At 39.3% G+C, this 27,375-nt stretch overlaps 1 protein-coding gene across 3 annotated transcripts in view; it reads right to left on the reverse strand.

Moving 5' to 3' along the window:
• Positions 1–19,203, reverse strand: part of CR2 (complement C3d receptor 2) — a 35,623-nt gene extending 16,420 nt beyond the window's left edge. For all 3 annotated transcript variants that reach the window (XM_009238386.3, XM_054521564.1, XM_009238382.3), the window contains exons 1-10: positions 18,982–19,203; positions 6,526–6,912; positions 4,713–4,901; positions 4,529–4,628; positions 4,197–4,279; positions 3,327–3,734; positions 2,504–2,680; positions 2,333–2,423; positions 1,921–1,997; positions 241–648 (exon numbers count right to left, since the gene is read on the reverse strand). In XM_009238386.3, coding sequence (XP_009236661.1) covers positions 241–648; positions 1,921–1,997; positions 2,333–2,423; positions 2,504–2,680; positions 3,327–3,734; positions 4,197–4,279; positions 4,529–4,628; positions 4,713–4,901; positions 6,526–6,912; positions 18,982–19,039 — 1,978 coding nt within the window. In that variant the 5' untranslated portion in view covers positions 19,040–19,203. The remainder of the gene's footprint in view (positions 1–240; positions 649–1,920; positions 1,998–2,332; positions 2,424–2,503; positions 2,681–3,326; positions 3,735–4,196; positions 4,280–4,528; positions 4,629–4,712; positions 4,902–6,525; positions 6,913–18,981) is intronic.
• Between the last annotated feature and the right edge of the window lie 8,172 nt (positions 19,204–27,375).

Raw genomic sequence — 27,375 nt, forward strand, 5'->3', positions numbered from 1 at the left:
CTGAATGCTGTTTGCTCTTTAAAAAGGCTCTCTCATTATCTACCCTGAATAGATCCCAGATCCAAGGGGGCATTTGCATGCACACACACACAACACAGAGAATATCTATTATAGGATGGAAGAAATGGAAAGTAATCTGTGCCCCTCTTGCCTCTTTCCATGATGCAGTTTTGGGTGGGAGATAATAAACAAGAACAATTAAGTAAATCTCTCCTTTTTTCCCCCTTATTGGGTTTTTACCTTTTTCACAAACTGGTATTTCAGGATCCCAGGTGTTATCAGCTTTGCAACGAATCTGACTACTGCCCTTCAAAGTAAATCCACTATAACACTTGAATGTCACAGTGTCATTGTAGAAATATGGGGCTTCCTTGCCAGATATCTTGTATCCATTTGCAATATGGACATTTGAGCACTGGACAGTAAGGAGGGAAAGTTTACATAGGGGAGCAGGGCCACTCCAGGTGCCTGTTTCTTGATCATTGCTTGTACAACGGATGGTGCTCTCTCCAATGAGGCTGAATTCCACTCCTCTTTCTGGCCCGGGGTTACATGTGTAAGTGACCATGGTTCCATACGGAAAATCCTCTAAGGAACTCCCGGTGTGTGCCCCATTGTAGATAACAGGGGGTGGTGGGCAGGTGATTTCTAGAGAGATGAAAAGACACTGTAGAATTGAGTTCCTGTATTAGACACCAAAGAACAAAGAACCACCAAATGAAGCTGGTTATGAATCTGTTGTTTCCTGGATGGTATGGGTACATTTTCATGATGTGAGTTGTGTGAAAGCTCATTAAGTATGTAAAATTCAATTTAAACACATTTCATAGGAAACAAAATCTTTATTAAAAGTGAATGTGGTTGATAACATCACATTATGAGTTAGTTAGGCCCAGTAGTAAATTGCTAATTAAAAGAAGAATTCTTTTTAACTAGGCAATAGGAGAATAAAAGACACAGGGTAATAGAATTATGCTTTCTTGGTTACTCTGGGCTGAGGTGATATGATGGTTTATATGGTTAGCTGAGAAAACTTATTGTTGAATGAGCGCCTACTTTGTGATAGGCAGTTTCCTCATCAAGAAAGTAGCAATAGTACAATTTAATTTGAATAATTTGAAGTCTGTAGTGTTTTTTAAATTTTTTAAATTTCTTTTTACTTTTTTTTTTGAGACGGAGTCTCACTCTGTTGCCTAGGCTAGAGTGCAGTGGTGTGATCTCGGCTCACTGCAATCTCCGCCTCCCGGGTTCAAGTGATTCTCCTGCCTCAGTCTCCCAAGTAGCTAGGACCACAGGTGCATGCCACCACACCCAGCTAATTTTTTGCATTTTTAGTAGAGATGGGGTTTTACCATGTTAGCCAGAATGGTCTTGATCTCCTGACCTTGTGATCTGCCCCCCTCAGCCTCCCAGAGTGTTGGGATTACAGGCGTGAGCCACTGCGCCTGGTCCTTTTTACTTTTTATTTACATTCTCTGGATCTCCTAGTCTGTAGTCTTATGCAAACTTTACAGAAGAAAGGCTAGAGTTTCAGAGGAGTTGTACAAAGTGGTCCAAGGTCTCACACTAGTAAGCAGTAGAGACAGAATGTGAATTCAGATCTGACACCTGTCCCTTACTCTCTCCACTAAACTGTGGTATATCCAAAATTAAGATGGTGGCTCGTATACTCACCGCTGTCATTATTCCCATAATCATAAACCACAAAATAGAATCAGTAACCAAGTAGATTTAAGTTACTGATGAAGAAAAAGGTAGCAAAACAAAGACATGGCAAAACTGTGCAACCATAACTATTGGCAAAATCAACAGAACAGAATCTAATACTCTAATTCTCATAACATGTCCCAAAACAAAAATCTCCAAGGAAATGTATAGATCTCACATTATTTCAGCTCCTATATCATTTTTGCTACTCACCTTTACAAAGACGAATCTCCATAAACCAAGGAATTGTGCCTTGACACTCCTGATAAACACTCCCACTTAACTTGTACCTAGAGACAGAGTCATGTATGTCATTTTGCCATCAGGTGACCACTAAGTTAGGCAAGAGCCATGGCTCCCAAGCAGACTCACTACTTTCAGGCCAAGAAGCAATAGCAACAAAAATGTAGCCAACATCAGCACCAACCTCTCATTGCACAGGCATAATTTCCATGCATGGAAAAATAGTATGATAGACACTTCCATGACCATGTGACAGGCAAGCACCTATGAGACAAACTCTTAGATAGAGCTTGCAGGGTGTACTGATACAAACTCTTACATAGAGGCTGCAGTGTGTGCTGATACACCGGACTTGGGTCAGGCTGAGTCAGCCTTCACTCACCCTTCATCACAAGAAGAGTTGACATCTGGTCTAACAAATTGGTGCTGGGGTTTTGTCAAGAGTTGCTTTTCTGTAGCTTCACACACTGCCACTAAGAAAAGAGACTAGAATGAGAATTTAATTCAAGGCAATCTTGAAGTTAACAAAATGTCTACATTTGAGGCCCGGCACCTTTGCATTGGGGTACAGGGCGTGTCCATACCCCCTCAGAGGTACACTGTATGGATTCTTCTCCCACCAGCACATAGCCAGGGTTACAGCTATATTTTATAGATGTTCCAGGGTCAAAGCGGACCATGTGTCTATCTTCCTTTTGCCCATTGAGGATGTTAGGAGGGGCCTGGCATTCTAAATGAAAGGACAAAAACAAAACATAACATAACTGCTTAAGTAAACAACCACAGAAAGAAACTGAGCCAAAGAAATTGATATTCATGCTATAATTCCACTCTGGTGTCAGCTGTATGATACAGAACATATGTTGCAGACCAGCTTTGGGTAATTTTAGATCACCGTTTCCCAATCTTTTGTTGTTGTTGTTGTTGTTGTTTTCTGCACTTAGGCTGCTGCAGATGCTGTTCAGTTTCCACTGGGTGCTGCAACTCCTCTCCTGTCTCTTCCCTTCATAAGGAATCATCTTGTATGTTTTTTATGGGAGATTCTGATATATCCCTAGGAATGAGGGCTTGAATGACTTCTCTTTTAAGAAGTCACTATTAAGACAAACAAGCATTTTTCTCCTCATTTTTTCCTCTATAGAAATGGGAAACTTAGTGATTCCTAACATTTATTTTCCCAAGCATATTCCCACAAAATAAAACAATGGTCGGGGGCTAGTAATAAGAATGCCCTCTACAAAATTTATATTGATTAGGTTTAGTAGATTTGAGGGGAGTATAAACTGGACAAGGCCCTACTTAAAGCCCACAACCCCTTCTTCTAATTTTTCAGAAAACGAATCAGAAGCACCTTTTCTGAGTACCGGAACACTCACCCTTTTCACAGACTGGTGCAGATGGCTCCCATGTGCCTTGGGCATTGCATCGGATTTGCTTGCTGCCCTTCAAGGTGAAGCCAAACATGCAAGCAAATATCACAGTGTCGTTATAGGTATAGCGATCTTTCTGCCCAGATACCATTCGGCCTCTTAGGATCTGGGGATGTGGACACTGAACCGCAGAAGTAGAAAGCTCACAGCGTGGGGCAGGGCCACTCCAGGTCCCAGTCTTCTGACTATCAACTGTACAATGGAGAGTGCTCTCTCCAATAAGGATGAAGTTCACTCCTTCCTCTGGGTCCGGGTCACAAGTGTAAGTGACTATGCTTCCATATGAGACATTTGCTAGTGAGTTGCCTGTACGTCTTCCATTGAGAATAGGGGGAGGTGATGGGCAAAAAATTTCTAGGGAAATTGCAGAAAGAAATGACAAGATCATAGGTGTATTGAAAACAAAGAATGCCCCAGATGCTGCTTGATACCACTATCCTAGGACAGTGATATCCAAATCTATAATGAATCAATCAAGGCAGCTAAAGCAACATAATTTAGAAGTATGATTCTCAAGCTTCATTCCTGAGTATATGTACTCTGCTGATCCTTTGATTTCTTTTACTAAATACACAATTTTCTTTATGGACATGGTCTACCTACTTAGAAGGTCTGCATAGCTTTCAGAGGAGGGAAATCCTAGGAACCCCATTTTACTTGAGGAAACAAAAAATAAGAATGCTTTGGTGAAGACCATATCCTTAAAGATCTCTAGGAGTTCTGTGTTCAGTAAGAGTCTGTAAGGTAATGACTGAACCAAAAGCTTTTAGTTAAGCTGAGAATGCAGTGCTGTCAGACCATAGTTGCCTAGCCTACCTTCACATACTGGCATTTTGGTCCAAGCAACTCCCTGTCCAGCAATTACACACCGACTAGAAGGTGGGCCTTGCAGTCGATACCTGGAGACAGAAGGTTGTCATTCAGAACTATTAGGCAGTTTGCGCTGAAGAACAGCAGCCTCTACTTACAATTCAAGACAAGTTCATTCAATCGGTGTGCACCTGTTCCTTTTATCAGAATTACCTCTCACAACCCTACCCCAGGCTGCCCAGAGATCCTCACAGAGGAGCCCTCTGCAGGTTTCACAGTCCATACCATGCACACACAAGCCAAATGAATTAAATCTCATAAATAATCCTGACACTCACCCTTCATCACAGAAAAAGTTTGCAGTTACACCAACCCGGAGAATTGGAGGTTCCTTTACCTTCCCATTGGGAAATCGTCCTAGAGGTTTACAGCGTGCCTCTAAATAACAAACCAAAGATGAGAAACATGTGGCAAATAACAGAACAGCCCAGATTCTTAAAATAGATTGTAAATTTAGAGTACCTTCACATGTGGGGGGGACAGCACTCCATTGTCCCGAAGACAAACAGTTAATGATCTTTTCTCCAACAAGCAAGTAACCAGATTCACAGCTGTAAGTCACAGACAATCCTGGAGCAATGGAGCTGACATTCTCGCTTGTGTGATGTCCATTGTGGATCATAGGAAGTGCTGGGCACTCGAGAGGGAAAACTTTACACACACATACCAGGAAAAAAAGCCGTCAGATGATGCATCCTTCACAATCTAGAATCAAGGGGGTCCAATCTTTTGGCTTCCCTGGGCCACATTGGAAGAAGAAAAATTGTCTTGGGCCACACATAATATACACTAACACTAATGATAACTGATGAGCTAAAAAAATTGCAAAAAAATCTCATAATGGTTTAAGAAAGTTTATGAATTTCTGTTGGGCCACATTCAAAGCCATCCTGGGCCACATGCTGTCCACAGGTAGCGAGTTGGACAAGCTTGATCGAGATGCTGACTTAGGATATAGATTTAAATAAATGACACATGATCTATGATAGCCAGTTGGTATTAACTTTCAACCTAGTCTTTTAAATATCAAACAGGTGTGGTTTAAGTGTATCCATTTTATGCCACAAATAGCCATAAATAGTACATTATTTTTCATTTTTAGTTACACTATATGAATTACATTTGCCTTGTGAAAAATTTCAATTACCAAAAAAAGTCAATTTTCACCTATATTCTCACCCTTAAGCTTATTCTCTGTTCCAAAAGTAGCATGCTATCATTTTCAAGGGATATCTTGGTAGATATTGGTAATATAGTTTATTGGGATCCTATGCATGATACATATATACACCTATATTATGTGTGTGTGTACAACTAATACATATTCTATGCCTTACTTCCTCTACTTAGAGACATGAATACGATATCCTTCCATGTCCATACATATATGTCTGTCTAAATCATTACAAAGGCTTAATTGTTTTCAGCAGCCATTACACTTTGTAACTATCATAAGATCTCCTTCCTCCAAGGCTATCTATTTATCAATCAATCGATCAATAAATAGAATCCGATTTTATACTAATTTAACAGTTTTGTCAGCTCTTTAATCTGCTTAAAATTTGTCAACATTGTTCTTTATTAAGAAAATAAATACCTAATTTGATAGTATAATTTTTGTCAAATATTGCCAATTCTTGTAATTGTGGAATTCAAATTCAGATTTATATTTCAGCAGCAACATAAACCAGACCAAAAGAGAAGGAATGAATAATTTACAGTGGGTCCCTATTTTCAAAGGCATTTATTTGAAATGTGATGGCTCAGAAGATGACTTGGGGAAACAGTGGTTAACTTCAAAACATGTTTACAGAGACCACAGAGAAGAGGATATCACCTGTGCCAGACTGTATTAGCAGCTACTTATACATTAATTTCAAATCCATTGGGTGTGTTTTTGCTGTAAGATCCCACCTTTCTTCTCATTTTAACAGTAACACAGACACACAGTTGAAAACCACCCCATTCCCACATCCCCAACAAACTCTGGCCCCATCCTTGCAAAACTTACCCTACTCAATTATTAGGTATGTTTAATTACATTTTTCCATTGTACTTTAAACTCCTTTGCTCAATTGATGTTTTTTGAACGAGCAGTTATATTCCTCCATGAAGAAAAATGAAGAAGCCATAACTTTCACCTTTTCACTTGTTTCCTTCTTCCACCCCCATCATTACATGTTCACACTGTTTGTCCTTCAGGAGCGTACAAAACGTGGTCTGCACAGAAAGGCAAGACCCCAACCTCCCAACCCAGCTTTCTTTTCATACTCACCACTTTCACAGGTTGGTAGTCGTGTCGGCCCCCACATATTATTTGCTTGACACCAAACAGACTTGTTTCCGTTCATGGAGAAGTTGGTTTTACAGGCGAATGTCACATAATCACCATGTCTGTAGGGTGTAGAGCCTCTAATTTTGTATCCTCCTGGTACTATGGGCTCAGGGCAAGAAGAATATTTATTGAAATATTCACATTTAGGAGCAGGTTTATCCCAGGTTCCATCCACTTTGTCTTTAGTTATGCATAATACACTTTTTTCTCCAATGAGGCGGAAGGCAGTTGAACAACTGTACCTTATCACGGTACCAACAGCAATGGGGGTAGAATAATGACTAATCCGGCCATTTAGGATAGGAGGAGGAGAACCACAAGAAATCCCTGAAAAGTAGAAAAGGAACTTGGTAGGCATACTGATCATGGTGATAAAATATTCAAATGTAGGTAAAATATCCAAATACAGACCACATAACTTTTTCAGAAACAGACTTAGAAATATGTATAGTTTATTTCTTCCCTGCTTACTCCCAAACTCCTAAATTCTTACCTTTTTCTTGATCCTCAGCAAACAGATCAACATAAATCATCTTGACCAAACAATAATAATGAAAAGAATGTATCCAAAAGTTCTGAGTCTAATCAATTTTAATAATGAAACAAAAGGCAAATTTAGCACATGAAAATAACATATTAGTGGCACGATAGTTACATGTGGGGAGGTACCATGGATTAGGGAAATTTGAGCTCAGCGGACCTAGTTTCAACTCCCCACGGTCATTCAATAGCTGTGTGACCTCAGGCAAGTCTTACTCTCTTTAAGCTTCAGTTTCTTAGTCTATAATATAATGCAAACTACTTCATAAGGTGTAGTGAGACTCCAGTGCTAAAAGTACATGAACAGAGAAAGTACAATACCTGGAACATACTAATTATTCAATGGCTGCTTCAAACACACAACTGGGGGTACAGGCTGAGATGACCACATTTGGTCCTGCTGCTGAAGATACTAGAGCCTCAGTACAGGTGATTTGTCATGACTTGAGGCTGGAACACTTTGAAAAAGCCACAGGAAGTGAACAGAGGTTTTGAATAATGGCCTCATATTCTTCATTTACTTGTCCTAATAACCATGAAGGATATTGTTTACATTTACTTTGTTATGCACACCTTTTCTGAGGGAGTCTCAGAATAAAGGGAAAATTGCCAACCTCTAGAACTTTCAGTTAACTTCCTTTTGGCTCCAAGAGGAGGTCTTCAGTGAAAACTGACATAAGAAGATACAGCGAAACTGTTTCATCACATCAGTGCTATACTTGGTTTCAGTAAGAGTAACTTTCGAGAACTGTTGTCTTTATACATATAGAATCTGCAATATAATATATACTCAACTGAATCAATTTAACATCTTTGGTCTGCATTCCAGAAGACAGAGAAGAGTGTCATATATATGTTCAAAGCACACCTATGGATAAGATGTGATAATTATATATATATATATATATATGTATGAAAAAATCTCTAATCATTGACTTTGGTGCTATCTGCTTTTTTAAAAAAGCATCTTTTAATTTCCCCTACAATAACACAAATCTAGCACTGCCCCAAAATACAAAAGAAAAAAATGTCCTACATCTGCAACATTTAGATATTACTTTCAAAGTTTACTTTTAAACTCTTTAACTAGGCCAGGTGAGGTGGTTCACGTCTGTAATCCCAGCACTTTGGGAGGCTGAGGCAGATGGATCACCTGAGGTCAGGAGTTCAAGACCAGCCTGATCAACATGGTGAAACCCCATCTCTACAAAAATACAAAAATTAGCCAGGCATGATGTCGGATGCTGGTAATCCCAGCCACTCGGGAGGCTGAGACAGGAGAATCGCTTGAACCCGGGAGGTGGAGGTTGCAGTGAGCCAAGATCATGCCATTGCACTCCAGCCTGGGCGACTGAGTGAAACTCCATCTCAAAAAAACAAAAACAGAAACAAAAAACAAACAACAACAATAAAAAACTCTTTAACTAGAAAACTCAACTACATATACTATCTTCCTTCTGCTCTTTCCATAGGTACCATATATCTATTTCCCAAAAAAACCTTGTTTTATTTCTAGATCCTGAAGTTTCAGCCCAACTCACCCCTGAAGCACTTTGGCAGTAGAGGATTCTGTTTGCTGTTTAGTTGACACCATATTACATTGCTGCCTTTCATGGTAAAACCAAGCTTACACTTAAATATCACTGTATCATTTTTAAAAAATGAACATAATCCAGATTCCACAACTCCATTTTCAACTTCTATAATTGAGCATTCAAGTAAGAGTAATATACTGAAGAGGAGGGTTGCTCCAGAGCTCCAGACATCAACTTGATTATTTTGCTGGTGCAATGCATTGACTTCTCACCCAAGAGGTCAAACAGCTTTTTCCTATTATATCCAATATGGCACTGATGATTTCATAGCAAACCCCTCTCTCCCTGCTGCTCTGTCAAAGTCCCATTGGGGATGGCTGGGAGTGACTTACAAGGAATACCTTTTTAAGGAGTAGGTGGGGAAAGAGAGAATATTATACTTTCTGAGAATTTTCTCTTCATTCTTGCAATCCAAACTGCAACTCAGCCTACAGTTTACCCATTTTGTTGAAATTCTGTATCCTGATCTCAAAGATGATTCTAAATAGGAAGTAGCAAGGTCAAAATATATATGGAACTGGCTGATAAAAACCGAAAAGCTATGAGCTGGTCACCAGTCCCCACCCCAGACCACAGATAAATTGTTATAGAAGGGACCTAGGGTTGCTTACTTTTTGCATGGAACAAAGTTGGCAGTGTGTAATCTCCCAGAATGTTTTAGATGTAAGCATTTACTCACTATGAAATAACTTATAATCAAAGGACAGTAAACAAAGTAAAGTGTAGTAGGATTGGGGGCCATGAGGAAGATGGGTAAGTCATAGCTGTGTGCTTAGAGCTACTCAAACCAAGTGTAAACCCTCCTGGCTACTCACTTCGGTGTGCAGATGGCCAATTTCCCTCTGGAAGGGGACAAGAGGAATTAAATAGGGTGCAATAAAGAGATTGTTTTACTTACATTCATTAAAAGGCATGTCATTATCCCAGGTTACAATATTGTCTGAGATAATACATGTAGCAGATGAGTCACCAAAGAGTAGATATCTAACGACAAAGAGATGAGAAATCTCACAGCACATGTTTACCTTGTAACAAAACTGCACATCCTGCACATGTACCCCAGAAATAAAAATAAAAATAAAAAAGAGATGAGTGATCATCTCCCAGCTAGACTTACATTTTAGAAAAGCTTAGTTCTTTCTCTACTGAAAGAATAGCAAAGAATAGAATATCATTTATGACAAGCAGGGGTGACAGATTAAGGAGTCATACAATTTAAAGCCAAACGAAATTCAAGCTCCTGGTCAGTAGCACTGGAGACTTAAAATTGGAAGAGAGCAGCCAAAACTTCCTTCTCTTCTAGGGATCCTCTCTAGCTGGTAATCTTGAAGCAGTGTCTCTGGAGTGGATCAGGGAGGTGATTCCTTTTTGCTTATTTATTTTAAAAAGTATGGGGCAATTACTCAGATCTCTTTTGGAAGAGTGATGGTTTCTGGTTGGAACTGCTGTTCTGGTATCCATGTACCCTGGAGCTGTCTCCTGCCAACTCACCCTTTATTACAAGAATATGTCATTGTCGACCCAAATGCAATACCCATGTGTGTAATCACAGAGTCCTAAAGGAGTTCTCTATGACTCACACATGATTTATCTACAAAAGAAAACCAAAGCAACCCAAACAGAATTTGGGGCTGGGATTCAGGAGACTTTTTGGAGACTTTTTGTGTTTTATATTAAATCTCAACCTGACTGGACTTGCTGACAGGCCTGCTTATGTTTACTCACAGAAATTCTTACATTTACAAAACTTTCCAAAGGATCAGTCAACTCTAGAACACTACTTGTTTAATGCACACAGTCTGCATTTCTGTGCATGGATGCCAACTTTATTTGTGGTCAATTATAACTTATAGTCTTCATTTTCCATCTTTATACACATATTCTGTTAATCTATGGTATCATCTACTAAGACTTCTGCCTTAAAAAACTCACAGTGATCATTTCCTTTTTGTAACTCATCCTCTAATTCATCCTCTACTCTCTTCTCTTCATTCAATTACTTACCAAAGTTTAGTGACTGGACTCCAGAAATCTCTCTCCAAACCAACTATTTTGTCACTGCAGTAGTCTCTCATTGGATCATTGAATGACATAATCTACTTTTCTAATTGTTCTCCCTTGGGCTGGTACATCTTCTATACTACTGCACATATAATCTTTCTAAAACACAAATGTGGTCATGCCACTCTGCACATTTAAAAACTTACTATGACTTTCCATTGTTTATAGGGAAAAATGCATAGATTTTTTTTTACAAGTAAGCTCCAATCCATTTAATCAACTACCATTCCTCACTATGTAGCCTATACTCCAACAACACTGATTTTTTCCAAAGACATCATGTTCTTGCACACTTATGCTTTTGCAAATGCTGTTTCCTCTGCTCAGAGGGCCTATATTTCTCTAATTCTTCTAGGTAGCATTTATGATTTATTTCTCTATGACCTCATAGCACTTCATAAATAAGAGAACTACCTCATAGTACAATATATTTAAGAGTCGGCCTTTACAACTAGTGTAGGAGTTTCTCAAAGGCAAAGACTATCAGATTCATTTTTATGTCACTCCCAGGCCCCACTGTCTGGTCTAGAGCTTACTATCTAGTAGTTACTTAAAAGTATTTTTTGAATTGAATGGGACAAGGATGAGGTAATATTAACATCCCTTGTACTCTAACTTCTAACCTCACCCTAACACAGTATGGACACCATAGATCAAAGTCATAAAGATCACAGGATGAATAGGTTCGGCCAGCTATCATGACGTAACCCTTATACCCAGTGCCCCTAGGAGTAAAAGGAAGCATGGAGCACTTAGGAGCCCTCTTCACTTGAGATGACATGTGAATTTACTGGTCTTTTATCTTAAACATGACACGTTATCTTATCCAGATACAGCGACATCTGGCCACTTGAAGATCTCTAGGGAGGTGATAAAGAATGCCTCTTGATATACCCAAGAAAGCATTTGTATTTGCAAGATTTCTCAGCAGCAAACTTAAGACTGGTCACTCTGAATTTTAGGCTTAGCAAAAGGAAACCTTGGCAGAAACTTACCCTGACCTGAGGACCTGAGACAAAGGCTACAGAAACATAAAAAGCAAGAGAGGCTAAAACCTCTTCTCTGCTTCTGCCTTGTTACCAATTATCCTGAAAACTTTGATCTTTAGAATGTAAGTCTAAAATAGGGCAATATTTTATGGAATGAAGAATGCATATCATTGCAGTATGGGTGAATATACACAGAAATAAGCTCAGAGGTTCAGATAATTTTTAGGGTAGACTTCAGAGATGGAGAAAGTAATTTTTCATAAAATTTCAGAAAATCCTCAGAATTGTTCCATCTCCTTCACCCTTACAAGTAAAAATTAGTGGCTTTAGTTTGTTTGCTTGTTTTTTCACAGTGAGGTCAGAGTCTGGGGAAAACAGGAAAGGCATGTGGCAAGGGCCTTGAAGGATGAGTACATATGTTTTGATTTTTTTTTATAAGGGTGGTAGGGGGAGCGGATATTAATATTTTTCCCAGCTTCATTGAGGTATTATTTATACACAAAAAAACTGCACATAACTAATGTATGCTATTTGTGAATTTGTGGGACAAAAAAGTAAAAATCTTTAAATACTTATACTTTAAATACTTATACTTTCCCAGGATAGCATAAGAAACTAAAGTATATAAAAGATCTTGTAAAAGCTCAGTACACATATGATCCTGAAAATCACTTTAATGAATTTATGTAACTATCTTAGCTATTAAACCTTTAATGCCTAGAGAGGAGAAAACATGTTTATTATTCTTCATTATTTTATTCTGTTAATCTAGTAGAGTAATATGCCCCCAAAGAGAACTCAGTAAATACTTTCTGATGGGAACTAGATAAAGGGACAGTCATTTCAAGACAGATTCCTGTGACTTAAAATAACAATATTATTATTAATAATGGAACAGAAGTTATTCTAGGAGATAGGTAAGAAACTATAGCAATGATACACTTAGGGATATAGCTGGAAAAGTCATTTTTCTATGTATGAGAATGAGCTCAAGTTTCAAAGCCCTAAACTGACAAGCAGAAAACAAGAAGTTCACTTTTCTTCCAGATCAGATGGTAGTCCAGGCAAAAAAAAAAAAAAGTACCCAGTTGTAAGGCCCTCCTAGAATAGCAGTGTATTTAAATATCAAATTTATAATCTCCTTTTTCAAACAGGTCTGAGACAGGTACGGGTGAAAGTCAAAGTATAAACATGGATGAACTGACGCAAGGTCACACACAAAGCTCCCAAAACACAGCCAGACCTTAGCTGTGACCCCAAACTACTACTGGAGAAGTCACAAAGACTGTTTCTAAGAATAGGCATCATTATTGGGAGCCAGATATCACTATAGGTCCCCTTCGATTTATTTCCTCAGTTTCTTTAGTTTTCTCCATTAACAACTACAAAAGTCTCCAAATGCTTACTCTGTGCAAAATAGCAAGATTCTATAAGGAATATCAGGGTTTGACCTCAATGAAGACAAACTTCATGATCCTGATACTACTTGTACTAGTGACTCTAGTCAAGTGACTTAATCTGTAATTATCAAATGTAAATAAGGACTATATCAAATTATCCTCCACAAGCTGGAAAACCAATTTAAATTTACAAGATTTAATCAGTGGCAATAACATGGACGAAGATGGAATGAAGATCTAGAAACAGCAAAAGCAGAAGGGTGCTTCACAGCATAACTTTCCATGATGAAAGGAGATACAGATCACACTTTCTGGATGATAAAAAAAATGGGAGGGTCTCATTCCCAATAAGGAGACTTAAGGGCTATCTTCCTTTGGGAACATCAATCCTCATTAGTAACGAAAGCCAGAATCCCAGGTCACAAGGCAGATCATATCAGAAAAAGGAAGGTTAAGCCATAGGCCATCAAATAGTACAAATTTTCTTGAGGGTCACTGGACCCTTTCCACATCTTTCTGTAGCCGGGAGTAAAACTCAGAGGAGATCATGACTGGATCGAAGATCAAAGACGGTGACTTGACATTCAGATATACATCCTTCCAACCATGTTTAAAATTACCAGGTGAAGCAGTTTCTGAGTTAAATGAACAGGGATATATTTAATTACTTGGGCCCAGGGACTTTACCTGGAATGGCTTGGAAATCCATTTGAAATGGATAAAAAACAAACATATAGGATAATAAAAATAAAACTGAAATTTTAGTCAGAAAGCAGGTAGGAGGGAAAATCATTATTGAGACTGATAATTCATATATCAAATACCTTAATACTGGGTTTCCTGCCTATTTGATAAGCAAGTTTTGAATGATGGTGTGAAAGTTGTCAGAATCAAAATAGAGTCACTAATGTAATTTAAAAAAAAAAAAAAAAACCTTGACAAAGCCAGGGAAGGCCATGAAAACAGGGTTCTCATGCTTGTATACCTGTTAACCCAAACTATCATAAAAGACTGAAAAACCACAACCGTGCACAAAAGCCACTGCAACCCTACAAGAACATCCTTCCGGCATCTGCCTGTATAACCTCATATTGGCATCACCCTTGTTATTGGTCTTTGTAGCCAAGGACAATTATTCTAAAACAATTATGTAATCCTCGTATTTTTCCTTTAAAAACCTTTGTCTTCTTTTACTTCCCTGAATACACACACAATTCACAATCACACACATATTCCCATTGCAATGTTCTATTCCCAAACAAACATCTTTTTTCTTTTAGAGAGTCTTTCTCTGTTTGTTATTAACAACAGTTATGCATATTAACCAAAGTTCAGTCCTAAGCACAGGAGATGTATCTGTGAACATCAGAGACAAGGTTCCCACCCTCATAGAATTTATAATCCAACAGAAAGAGACAGACTCTAAATAGATACCAGGAAATAAATAAGAAGGTGCTGAACATGAAATATGAAATAGAGTGATATGTCACAATGTAATGCACTGGAAGGAGAAGGGACACGGTGGCATGCAACTTCAGTTATGATAGTTAAGGAAGGCCTGTGAAAAGGCAGCATTTAAGTTGTGACTGAAGGACAAGAAGGAAGAAGGAAGCAGCCAGGCATATTGCTGGGTACAAGCATTTTAGGCAGAGGCCCTAACAGGAGGAATGGATTTGGTATGCTCCAGGGACAGACAGAAGGAAAGTGTGGCTGGGATGCAATGAGCAAAGCAGAATGGTCCATGATCAAGTCAGAAAACTCAGCAGGAGTGATCATGAAGGGCTTCTTAGACCACAGATATGTGAATGTTATCCTGAGTAGAAGTCATTAGAGAGTTCAAGCAGGACAATCACAAGGCCTGACTTACATTTTTAAAGGAATATTCCGGCAATTGGGTAGAGAGTGGATTGAACTGCTACTTTTAGAAGCAAAGAGTACAGTTTAGGGCCAAAAAATAAAAATAAAAATAAATGAAGCTTGGACCAGAGGATTGAGCAGTGGATATATTTTAGAAATAGAATTGGCAAGACTTTTTGTTGTTTTACATGCGGGGCTGAGGAAACAGGAGGATTCCTGACTTCTAGACTTCTGACTTGGGCTACACAATTGATAGAATTACCCTGTTCTGAGGATGGAAAGCCTGAAAAAGGAGTGTGTGTGTGTGTGTGTGTGTGTGCGTGTGTGTGTGTGTGTGTGTGTTGTGGCCTTGGGGTAGGGAATTGTGTTCAGAATCATTTCCATTCAGACTTGGTATATCTAACACACTAGGCATCCACATCAAGATGCCAAGTAGGAAGATGGATGTACAAGTTTGCAGCTCAGGAGAGAGGACAGAACTATAGATAATAAATATGAGTCGTCAACATATAAATAGTATTCAAAGCCATGAGACAAGATGAGTTGAGGTTTTTTAGGAAGAAGAAATGAAGAAAGACAGAAGAGGCTCAGGGCTAAGCCCCAAGACCCTCTAATATTTACAGGTAGAACAAAAAAGACTAAGAGTCAACAGACAAGTATGGAGAAAACAGGTAAGAGTGTCTTGGTTTGGAAGATGAGAATGATAATGGTTTCAAGGGAATGGAAGTCATCAGTTTTTGCTGAAAGACTGAGAAAGATTAACATAGAAAAATGACCGTTGGATTTATCAGCCTAAGGGTCAGTAGCGACATTGCAAGAAACAGTTTCAGGAGACTGTGGGGAAGAAGCCTGTCTGAAGTGGAGAAGGAGATAACGAAATTTGAGTAAGTAGTCAATGAAAAGTTTTGCTGAGAAGGACAAGAAGAGGGACAGGAAAACGGAGTTCCAGTGGGTCATGAGAAGGTCCATAAAGGATTTCCTGGGGTATACTTAAATGCTGGTGGGGATGATCATACAGAAAGAGGTACATTGATGATGCAAGGCAGGAGATATCTGCAGAAGTAAAGTCCTTGCAAAGGCAAGATGGTATGGAACATGATCATGAATACAGGAAAAGGAGCTGAATTTGTCAGCAGAAAGCAGACTTCTTTCATTGTTATAGGAGGAAACATACCAAGATTTCAATTAATATTTATTGAATTCCAAGTTACAGGCTATTGATAGGAACTCAAATCAGGAAATAAGGCAGATTAAGGTCTTGCACTCATGGAACTTGTATTCCAGTGAGGGAACAAACAACAAACAGGTAAATAAATAAGCAAGAAGGTTTTAGATGGTGATAGGTGGTCTGTAGAAAATAGAACACAGTTTTGTATTGGAGAGTACCCTGGAATATGGATACTTCAGACAAGAGTCAGAGAAGCACAACAGAGGGCTGAGCCTTGAATGTCAAGAAGGAGACAGGCAAAGAATAATTTGTAGGAAGAGCATTTCAAAAGAGAGAATACCTAGTGCAATTGTGCTCAAAGAATAAAGAGAAGGCCAGTGTGGCTGGGGCAGAAAGAGTGAGTGGGGTATAGAGAATTTCAGGGAGAGGTAGAAAGCCTCAGATTGGAGAAAAAGGGGCATGGGTTTTATTCTAATGTGATGGGAAGGCCTCAGCAGGTTTTCTGCAGTGGAGAACAAAATCTAATTCCAGATGGAGGTAAGTTTGTAAGTTGGTAGGTTTGTAGCTGATTAGAAAATGGGAGCATTCTTGTTTCATGGTTTTGTTTTCTCAGCATAGGATAAAGTTAGGTGGCCACTGAAGGCTTGAGTAAAATCTAGAAGTGTAGGAAATTTGAATCTGTTTATGCAAATAGAGTAAAGGAAAAATAGGAAAACACTAAAAAGGAAATTTGCTCCCATCGACTTTGCTTATAGCAGTGTGCCCTATAGATACTTGCTGCAGAATCTTCTAGAGTGATTGTTAAACCTCAGCTTTCCTGTGCTAACTCCAAACCTATGAACCTCTGGAGGGGGAGATGGAACCAGGAACCTACATTTTATAAAAGTGCTTTAGAAGTTTCTTAAGCACACTCAGGTGCAGGAACTGGCCAAAAGCCAAGAGATGATCTGTGGAGAGCACACAGAAGCAGTAAAAGTCAGCAGTGGAGAGTGGGCAAAGCATGCGCCATGGGAGACAGGTGGGGAAGACCATGAGCAGCACAATCAAGACAGGCAGCTGGAGAAATCAGGGGCTGTGAGCTTCGGTGAGATCCCATTCCAAAGGGCTAGAAAGGCTGAAGACACTAGATTTTCTTCCACCGGAGGCCTTTTAGATTTTTGAACAATGGAGTGAAATAATGAAAATATCTATATTTAATTTTTTGTTTTCATAATTGGAAAGTGACCTATAGGTCACTCTTTAACCTTTCTAATCATGAGAACCAAAATCTCATAAAAGAGATGAAGTTGTTACACAGGTAATTATAATGCTTAGGATGGGAATACTGGTACAAAAATAAGAAATGGACAAACAACAGAAGCACAGTAGCTTGAATGGCTGACAGATAGGTAGACCTGGTATTTCATGGGTCTCCAGTTAAGTGACCTACATGATGCTGCTGCTGTGGCCCTCAATTGGCAGGACTGGTGAAGAATTTGATTTTCAGTTGATAATATCCTCTCCGAAATTTAGAAATAGGTGAGAAGTCAGGGACGTACTCTGCTCTTAGAGAAAGTTGTGAATGTACATTTGTTCAAAGGGAGTTAATACGCAGAAAAAGAGAGATGAAGATAATGGTCTGGAGAAAGGTTTAAGGGTCAGAAGACAGTAAAATGTCAGGAAAGCAAAAAGTTGTAATAAACTAATATGTGCAGTATTCCAGACACCTCAACAAGCTGGATGTCCATAGAAACAACTGGACACCCAGCTTGTTAGCTTAAATGCTGGCTCCATAAAAACAAGTCTGTACAGGAGGCTTATTACTGATATTTAGTAGTAACAACTAACATCCAACTTTCTTTGCTTAGTTTCATCTGTGCTCAGGGCAGCTCAGTGAGGTGGAAGGCCAGTTAATCACTAGTTTCATTTTACAGATGAAGAAACTGAAGATCAGGGAGCTAAATGACTTGCCAAAAGTCACCCAGTTATTGAGGTCTGCATACAGTAAACGTCTTATAAACTAGCAATGCACGGTACCCTGGAGATAATTAGAAACTTAGACACATCCTGTAGCCAAGAGACGCTAATCTTAATTATAATCTTTCTTTAAAATCAAGCCAATCTGGAGGAAAAAAAGATATAATAAACGGTGAATGAGACCTTTGCGGACGTCCACACCATTACAGAAGGTTAATAACAAGAAGAAAATAATAGTTTTAATCCATGTCTCAAAAATAACTACGGATGGTTAATGTTTAGGATCGCTTTACCAATATCACATTAGAGTTCAGAAAATCTGAGACCCATGCTTGGGAACCAGGTCTTACTCTTATTTAGGGAAGGGAGCCGAGGCTCTGCCGCTTTTGCTGGGCAGGAGCGCGGTTCGGGGTGTAGAGAAACAGCCTCACGTGGCTAGCTGGTACCGCATGCAGTGGGTAGGTTTCCCGCGGCGAGCGGTAGCGCTGACCGCCGGCCAGAGAACGATGAGCACCTGCAGAATCCCAGGGGCGGGGAGCCCGGCAGGAGACAGCGAGCACCCGCACGCCGCCAGCCACACCCGGCCGACCAGACAGCGCCCCTCTGAGGCGCAGCCTGCAATTCTGGAGGTCCCAGCTCCTGGAAGAGCCAGTGGGGACAATCAGGACCAGGCGGTTTATTGCAGTGGTCCCTCAAAGCCAGCGGGAGGCGGACACGCGTCGAGCACTGCCCCCACCGTCTCGCTTTTGGCCCCCTGTTTTGCATCGTGGCACAGAAGCTTTCCCTGCCCGGGACGCGTCCCCACCTCCGTGCTCCCCCTCCCAGCTCACCGAGGACCCCCGGTGCGACGAGAGCCAAGAAAACCCCGAGCAGGCCCGCGGCGCCCATGCCACGGCCGAAGCCCCCGCGGCGGGATGCGTTCCGAGACCCGCGAGCGTCCGGCAGCTCCGGGAGGGCAGGGCTGGAGCAGCAGGCAGCTGTGAGCCAGGAGAGGCGGGCCCTTATATAGTGTCCGGCACACGGGCTAGTTCTGAGCGCACACCTGCAGGCGGCCTGGGGGCTGACGCGGCGCCGGTGAGGGTGGGACAAGCAAGAGGGACGGCCCGGCATGAGGTGGGCGGGGAGCTCTGAGCCACTCTTTGGCTCAGACTCGCCCCTCGTTGCGGTGGCTTCCCCACTTTTTTGACCACGCAACCCACTACACTCACTTGTTTCTCTTTCTAGAACTTAAACAAAACTTTCACAAGTTAGTACTCACCCTTAGTAATCTACAATGTTCGTCCTCTGTGCCATGCTGTGTTATGCTAGACTAGGCTAGGCTATCCTATTCTTATTAGAAATCCACCAAACTCATTTCAAAATCTATTAGTGGATTCATCTCCCAGTTTGAAAAAACAGTGTAAGTTTACTTAGGGAATTTAGGAACAGCAGCCACTTCTGCTCTTCTTTTTATTTTGAAGTAATCTCTATAGAAAAGTTTCAAGAGTACTGCAGAGAATTTCCATATACTTGTCATCCAGATTCTCTGCATGTTAACATTTTACTATATTTTCTTTACCATTCTCTATTCTTTCTCTATAGTCATATATGTACATATATGTGATTATATAATTATAATTATATAATTATTATTTTGGAACCATCTAGCATTTATTCCTACTCTAAATGGTTCACTAAGGACTTTCTGTTCCATAACTAGAGTGCAATGATCAAAAATAAGAACTTAACATTGACACAAGACTATTTTATAAGCTACCATCTGTATTTAAATTCTGACAATCATCTCAATAACCTGTGTTATGGTAAAAACAATAACAACAATAGAAACCAACCTTTGTTTTTCCTGGTCCAGAATCATTTCAGGATCATGTATTGTGTTTGATCATTATGCCTTCCCCCTGCCCCCAGTTCTTTATTCTGGAAAAATGTCCTCAGCATTTTTGGTATTGCATGACCTTTACATTTTTGACAAATACACCACAATTATTTTTGGAGAATGACTTTTAAGTCCGTTATCTATTATAATAACAAATTACCCTGAAGTTAGTGGTGTAAAGCAAGAATAAACATTTATGATCTCACAGTTTCTGTGGGTCGGTCAGGTGGTTCTGGCTTGGGATCGCTCAGGAGATTGCAGTTAAGACATCAGCTGGAGGTGCAGTCATCTGAAGGGTTAACTGGGATAGGCGAATCCACATCTAAGATGGCTCACTTATCAGCCCTTGGCTGGATGCTTCATTCTTCACCATGTGGATTTTGCCATAGGGCTCGCTGCTTGTGTCCTCGTGACATGGCAGCTAGCTTCTCTGAGAACAAGAAAGTAGAAGCCACAATGTCCTTTGTGACCTGTCCTCAGAAATCACAATATGTTATCTCCAGAATACCCTATTGATTGTACAGATCAGCCCTTTTCAGTGTAGGAGGGCAGTATACGTGGATGGTAATGTCAGGAGACAGGATCACACCCCACAATTTGTATTTGTCTATCATTTCTTCATGATAGATTCAGGTTATTGAATCTAATTATTTGACAGGAATACCAGAAAGGATGTCTTATCCTTATGGGGAGGCATATGTTGTCTATTTGTCCTATTACTGGCGGTGGTAACTTTGATCACTTAGTTAAGATGGTGCCTGCCAGTTTCTTAGTGTAGACTCAGTATTTTTCCCTTTGTAATTAATAAGTATTTTATAGGGAGATACTTTAAAACTATGTAAATTCCTCATTTTTTCATCAAATTTTTACCCACAAATTTTAGCGTCTATTGATGATCCTTTCTTGAATCAATTTTTACTATGATGGTTGTCGAAGGGTGTTTTTTTCTAATTTAATAATTACTTCTATATTCATCTGTTGGCATTTTATTGTAAATAAAACTTTTCCCTTCTCTATTTATTCATTTATCTATATCAGCATAAACTATATCAATATGAATTTTATTTATTTACTCAATGGGTCATAATTCATGGCTACCATTATTTATTTTGATGCTTAAATTCTCCCTGATCGGGCCAGTGAGAGCCCTCAAAATAGTTCCTGTGTCATTTTGACTTGTTCTTATTGTTCTTTGAGCACTTCCTTACTTTCTGACACACACACACACACAAAAAATGCTCCAGACTCACCTCTAGACCTGACACTGGAATTTGCTGTTTATCCAAGGAATACTGGTTCTTTCTGGCAGAGAATGGCATTTAGATGCCAGGATTGGATGCTAAGGGTGTTCATTTTTATTGGAGTATCATTGCTTCTGCACCCTCTGATCAGACAGAGCAAGGATATGTATTTTATATATATGTATATCCATTCCCATATCTATATTTATATATGTCATGAATTCATAGCGATTCTTCCAATTTCAGTCCGTTAGCATAGAGTTCATTCTATCCTTCCCTCTTTCCGCATGTGTAACTCCCTTCTTCAACAGTGAGACACCTAGATCCACAATATATTTATTTATTTGCTTAATCCTAGAATACACAGAAAGAAGTTTAAAATTGCTAACTCTATACCATGATGGAAATAAAATCTACTCGTTTTTAAAGTTTTATTTTGTTTATAGCCTGAAAATATAAAAACAGCATTGTTGTGTTCAAAAGTTACTCAGATTATTCCCCCTCTTCAGTGTGACTGTTATTCATTCAAAATACTGTTAATTTGCTTCTCTTTGTATTCTATTTTAGTTTCCCCTTGGTCTTTTTGATTTTTTTTTTTTGCTTAATAAAACATTAACATAGTCCCAAATGTCAGATTGATATAAAAAGACACAATAAAAGGGAAATGTCACTTCTCTCCATCACTTCTATCCTCCCCACCATAGGTACTCAATTTAGTAGTTTCTGGTTTGTCCTTAGTTTTGCTCAAATGAGCTGCTACACATTTGTCTTCTTAGTTCTCCTTTTTTATTACATTTTAAAAGCATGCTATAGCTATTCTTTTGCACTTTTCTTTTTTAACTTAACAAATATGCTGGAATCCACTATTTCCTACAAATTCAAATATTCCTCATTCATTTTTACAGTTGCATGCAATACTTCACTGTGTGGATATGACATAGTTTATTCAACCATCTCCCTATGTATGGATGGTTTGGTTGTTTTTAATGCTTTAAAGAATAACTTTGTGAATGTTTATTTTTCTGCTGTTAGAAGCGTGTCTTCAGTTCAAATTCCTAGAAGTGGGATTGCTGGGTCAAATGGTAAACACATATGTAGGTTTGTTAGATATTGCCAAATTTCCTTAATAAGAATTGTACCACATATATTCCTACAAAACTGTGTGAGAGCACCTCATTAATCCAATGTGCTGTCATCATGGTTTTAAATTTTAGTCAATCTAATAAATGAGACATTTTATCTCAGTGTAGCTTTAATTTGCATTCCCTATTATGAGTAACGCTGAACATTTATAAAATGCATTTTTATCATGTATGTTTGCCTTTTCCTCTCTCAATGTTTGAGACTTATTTATATATATTAGGATTGTTATTCTGGATGTGTTTTGCAAATGTTTCCTCCCAGTTTGTCAGTTGTCTTTTGACTTTGTTTATGGCATCGTTTTGCCTTGTAAGCATTGTCTGTTTTAATGCAGTCAAGTTGATAAATCTTTTCTTTTATTGCATCTGGATTAGGAGCCATGGTTTTAAAAACCATTCTCCAGGTTACAGAATAATTCACCATGTTTTCTTCTTGCACTTGTATTGTTTCATTTATTTTATAGTTAGATTCATGATTCTTTTGATGCTTATTCTTGTCTGCCCTCATAAATTTCCCAAATATATTTTTATGAATAAACACTTCTCAGCAACACAAAAACTCAACTCCTCTGTAGATGAGTGTGTTGGTGTCTAGTATCTTGCAGTGATCCTGTTTACGTGTTTGTCAGGAAAAAAGAAATCACTGCTTTCTGCTTCAAACCCTCCGATAATTTCCTATCTCATTCAAAGTAGAAGGCAATGTCGTAACTATGATCCATTCAGTCCAGTGTGATCTGCTTTCCTTTAACTTCTCTGAGTTCATCTTTGACCCTTTTCTCCTTCTTTTCTCCCTCTGGCCACAATGGCCTTTGCTGCTCTAGTATTCACCCTTTGCACTCTGACTGGGGTCCTTTGACCTCGGAGGGTCTTGTTTGCTCGGTTCAGATTGTTTTTCTCCTGAATACCCCAGTGGCCAGCTCCCTCATTTCATTCTAGTCTTTACTCAGTGAGATCTTTCCTAGATATCCTCTTATACTTTTACCTCCCTTTCCATTCATATCCCCTTCTTTGGTCTATTTTTCTTCTCTTACTACTTAGCTCCATTGAACACATTATATATTTTACAATGACCTCATTTGTGTTTGTCTCTCTTACAATGTAAGATCCGTGAAGGAAATATTTTGTTTGTCTGTCTGTTTCTCTATGTTCAAACCCCCTAGTTCCATGAATATTGCCTGATCCATGTTAGACACTGTATAGAAATTTTTTGAATGAATAAATACACAAATCTCATGAGAAAATCAGGATTCTGCAGTTTTCATCCTGTAATATGCTTAAGACATTAGACATACATCGAAAGGATTTTGTATTTGTTTATAATAAACAAAATCCAGAGTACATACATGTTGGTGCCAATGGGGACAATTTTGAAAAAAAGGTAAGTGGAACTAAAATTGGAGCAGTGATTTGTAGGTGTACACAAAGGAGGTTGTCCTGTGTTAATTTTTACTACAATTGACTGAGCTTTGTATGCAGGGAGTTGCACAAGGTAGGCAATTTGACTTAAGATACTTGAATTAAGCCAAGTGCTGCTGTGGTCCTCTGGCTTCTGACTGAAGGAAACACATTCTTCTTCAGAGGAACCATCCTTCAGTTTTTTTGTATTGTTTTGTTAGAGACAGTATCTTGCTGTGTTGCCCAGGCTGGAGTGCAGTATCACTATCATAGCTCACTGCAGCCTCGAACTCCTGGGCTCAAGTGATCCTCTTGCCTCACCCCAGTAGCTAGGACTACAGGCACATGCCACCATGCATGGCTATTTTTAAAGATTTCTGTAGAGACAGGGTTTCCCTTGTTGCCCAGGCTGGTCTCAAACTCCTGGCCTCAAGCAATCCTCCTGCCATGTCCTCCCAAAGTGCTAGGATTACAAAGATAGATTTTCAACAGATTAAAATCTACCACAAACATAAACTCACAAAAGATTTGGCCAGGTGCGGTGGCTCACACCTGTAATCCCAGCACTTTGGGAGGCCCAGGTGGGTGGATCACAAGGTCAGGAGATCAAGACCATCCTGGATAACACGGCGAAACACCATCTCTACTAAAAATACAAAAAATTAGCCGGGCATGGTGGCGGGTGCCTGTAGTGCCAGCTACTCGGGAGGCTGAGGCAGGAGAATGGCGTGAACCCGGGAGGTGGAGCTTGCAGTGAGCCGAGATTGCACCACTGCACTCCAGCCTGGGTGACAGAGCAAGACTCCATCTCAAAAAAAAAAAAAAAAAAAAAAAAAAAAAAAAAAAAAATTTAATAAAATTTAACCGATTTTTAAAAGCCGTTTTAACTAAAGAGAAATAGAAAAGAGCTCCCTTAGCCCTATAAAGATATTTGCAAAAAATACCTGCAGCAAATATCTTTCCTTATGGTAATATATCAGAAGCATTCTATTTTAAACTGAGCTCACTTTAAATCTTGAGAAGAGGATGCTTACTAAAAGTAGGCAAATCAATAAATGTAATCCAGCATATAAACAGAACCAAAGACAAAAACCACATGATTATCTCAATAGATGCAGAAAAGGCCTTTGACAAAATTCAACAACCCTTCATGCTAAAAACTCTCAATAAATTAGGTATTGATGGGACGTATCTCAAAATAATAAGAGCTATCTATGACAAACCCACAGCCAATATCATACTGAATGGGCAAAAACTGGAAGCATTCCCTTTGAAAACTGGCACAAGACAGGGATGCCCTCTCTCACCACTTCTATTCAACATAGTGTCGGAAGTTCTGGCCAGGGCAATTAGGCAGGAGAAGGAAATCAAGGGTATTCAATTAGGAAAAGAGGAAGTCAAACTGTCCCTGTTTGCAGATGACATGATTGTATATCTAGAAAACCCCATTGTCTCAGCCCAAAATCTCCTTAAGCTGATAAGCAACTTCAGCAAAGTCTCAGGATACAAAATCAATGTACGAAAATCACAAGCATTCTTATACACCAATAACAGACAAACGGAGAGCCAAATCATGAGTGAACTCCCATTCACAATTGCTTCAAAGAGAATAAAATACCTAGGAATCCAACTTACAAGGGATGTGAAGGACCTCTTCAAGGAGAACTACAAACCACTGCTCAAGGAAATAAAAGAGGATACAAACAAATGGAAGAACTTTCCATGCTCATGGGTGGGAAGAATCAATATCGTGAAAATGGCCATACTGCCCAAGGTAATTTACAGATTCAGTGCCATCCCCATCAAGCTACCAATGGCTTTCTTCACAGAATTGGAAAAAACTACTTTAAAGTTCATATGGAACCAAAAAAGAGCCCGCATCGCCAAGTCAATCCTAAGCCAAAAGAACAAAGCTGGAGGCATCACGCTACCTGACTTCAAACTATACTACAAGGCTACAGTAACCAAAACAGCATGGTACTGGTACCAAAACAGAGATATAGATCAATGGAACAGAACAGAGCCGTCAGAAATAATGCCACATATCTACAACTATCTGATCTTTGACAAACCTGAGAAAAACAAGAAATGGGGAAAGCATTCCCTATTTAATAAATGGTGCTGGGAAAACTGGCTAGCCATATGGAGAAAGCTGAAACTGGATCCCTTCCTCACACCTTATACAAAAATCAATTCAAGATGGATTAAAGACTTAAACGTTAGACCTAAAACCATAAAAACCCTAGAAGAAAACCTAGGCATTACCATTCAGGACACAGGCATGGGCAAGGACTTCATGTCTAAAACACCAAAAGCAATGGCAACAGAAGCCAGAACTGACAAATGGGATCTAATTAAACTAAAGAGCTTCTGCACAGCAAAAGAAACTACCATCAGAGTGAACAGGCAACCTACAAAATGGGAGAAACTTTTCGCAACCTACTCATCTGACAAAGCGCTAATATCCAGAATCTACAATGAACTCCAACAAATTTACAAGAAAAAAACAAACAACCCCATCAAAAAGTGGGCAAAGGACATGAACAGACACTTCTCAAAAGAAGACATTTATGCAGCCAAAAAACACATGAAAAAATGCTCACCATCACTGGCCATCAGAGAAATGCAAATCAAAACCACAATGAGATACCATCTCACACCAGTTAGAATGGCAATCATTAAAAAGTCAGGAAACAACAGGTGCTGGAGAGGATGTGGAGAAATAGGAACATTTTTACACTGTTGGTGGGACTGTAAACTAGTTCAACCCTTGTGGAAGTCAGTGTGGCGATTCCTCAGGGATCTAGAACTAGAAATTCCATTTGACCCAGCCATCCCATTACTGGGTATATACCCAAAGGACTATAAATCATGCTGCTATAAAGACACATGCACACGTATGTTTATTGCGGCATTATTCACAATAGCAAAGACTTGGAACCAAACCAAATGTCCAACAATGATAGACTGGATTAAGAAAATGTGGCACATATACACCATGGAATACTATGCAGCCATAAGAAATGATGAGTTCATGTCCTTTGTAGGGACATGGATGAAACTGGAAATCATCATTCTCAGTAAACTATCGCAAGAACAAAAAACCAAACACCGCATATTCTCACTCATAGGTGGGAACTGAACAATGAGAACACATGGACACAGGAAGGGGAACATCACACTTCGGGGACTGTTGTGGGGTGGGGGGACAGGGGAGGGATAGCATTGGGAGATATACCTAATGCTAGATGACGAGTTAGTGGGTGCAGCGCACCAGCATGGCACATGTATACATATGTAACTAACCTGCACATTGTGCACATGTACCATAAAACCTAAAGTATAATAATAATAAAAAAAAATTCAAAAAAAAAGTGCGTAATAGGAATAAATCTAACAGAATAGTTGAAGAATCTTTATGGAGAAAATTATAACATTTTATTCAGGTAAAGTGAATGTGACCTAAATAAATCAATAAATAAGCACATTCATGTATAGGACAACTTGATTAAAAAATATATGAGCTCTCTACAAACTGATCAAATGTATAGTCAATGCAATTTTTGTCAAAAT

This window comes from Pongo abelii, chromosome 1 (assembly GCF_028885655.2).
Source record: "Pongo abelii isolate AG06213 chromosome 1, NHGRI_mPonAbe1-v2.0_pri, whole genome shotgun sequence".
Taxonomy (NCBI): domain Eukaryota; kingdom Metazoa; phylum Chordata; class Mammalia; order Primates; family Hominidae; genus Pongo; species Pongo abelii.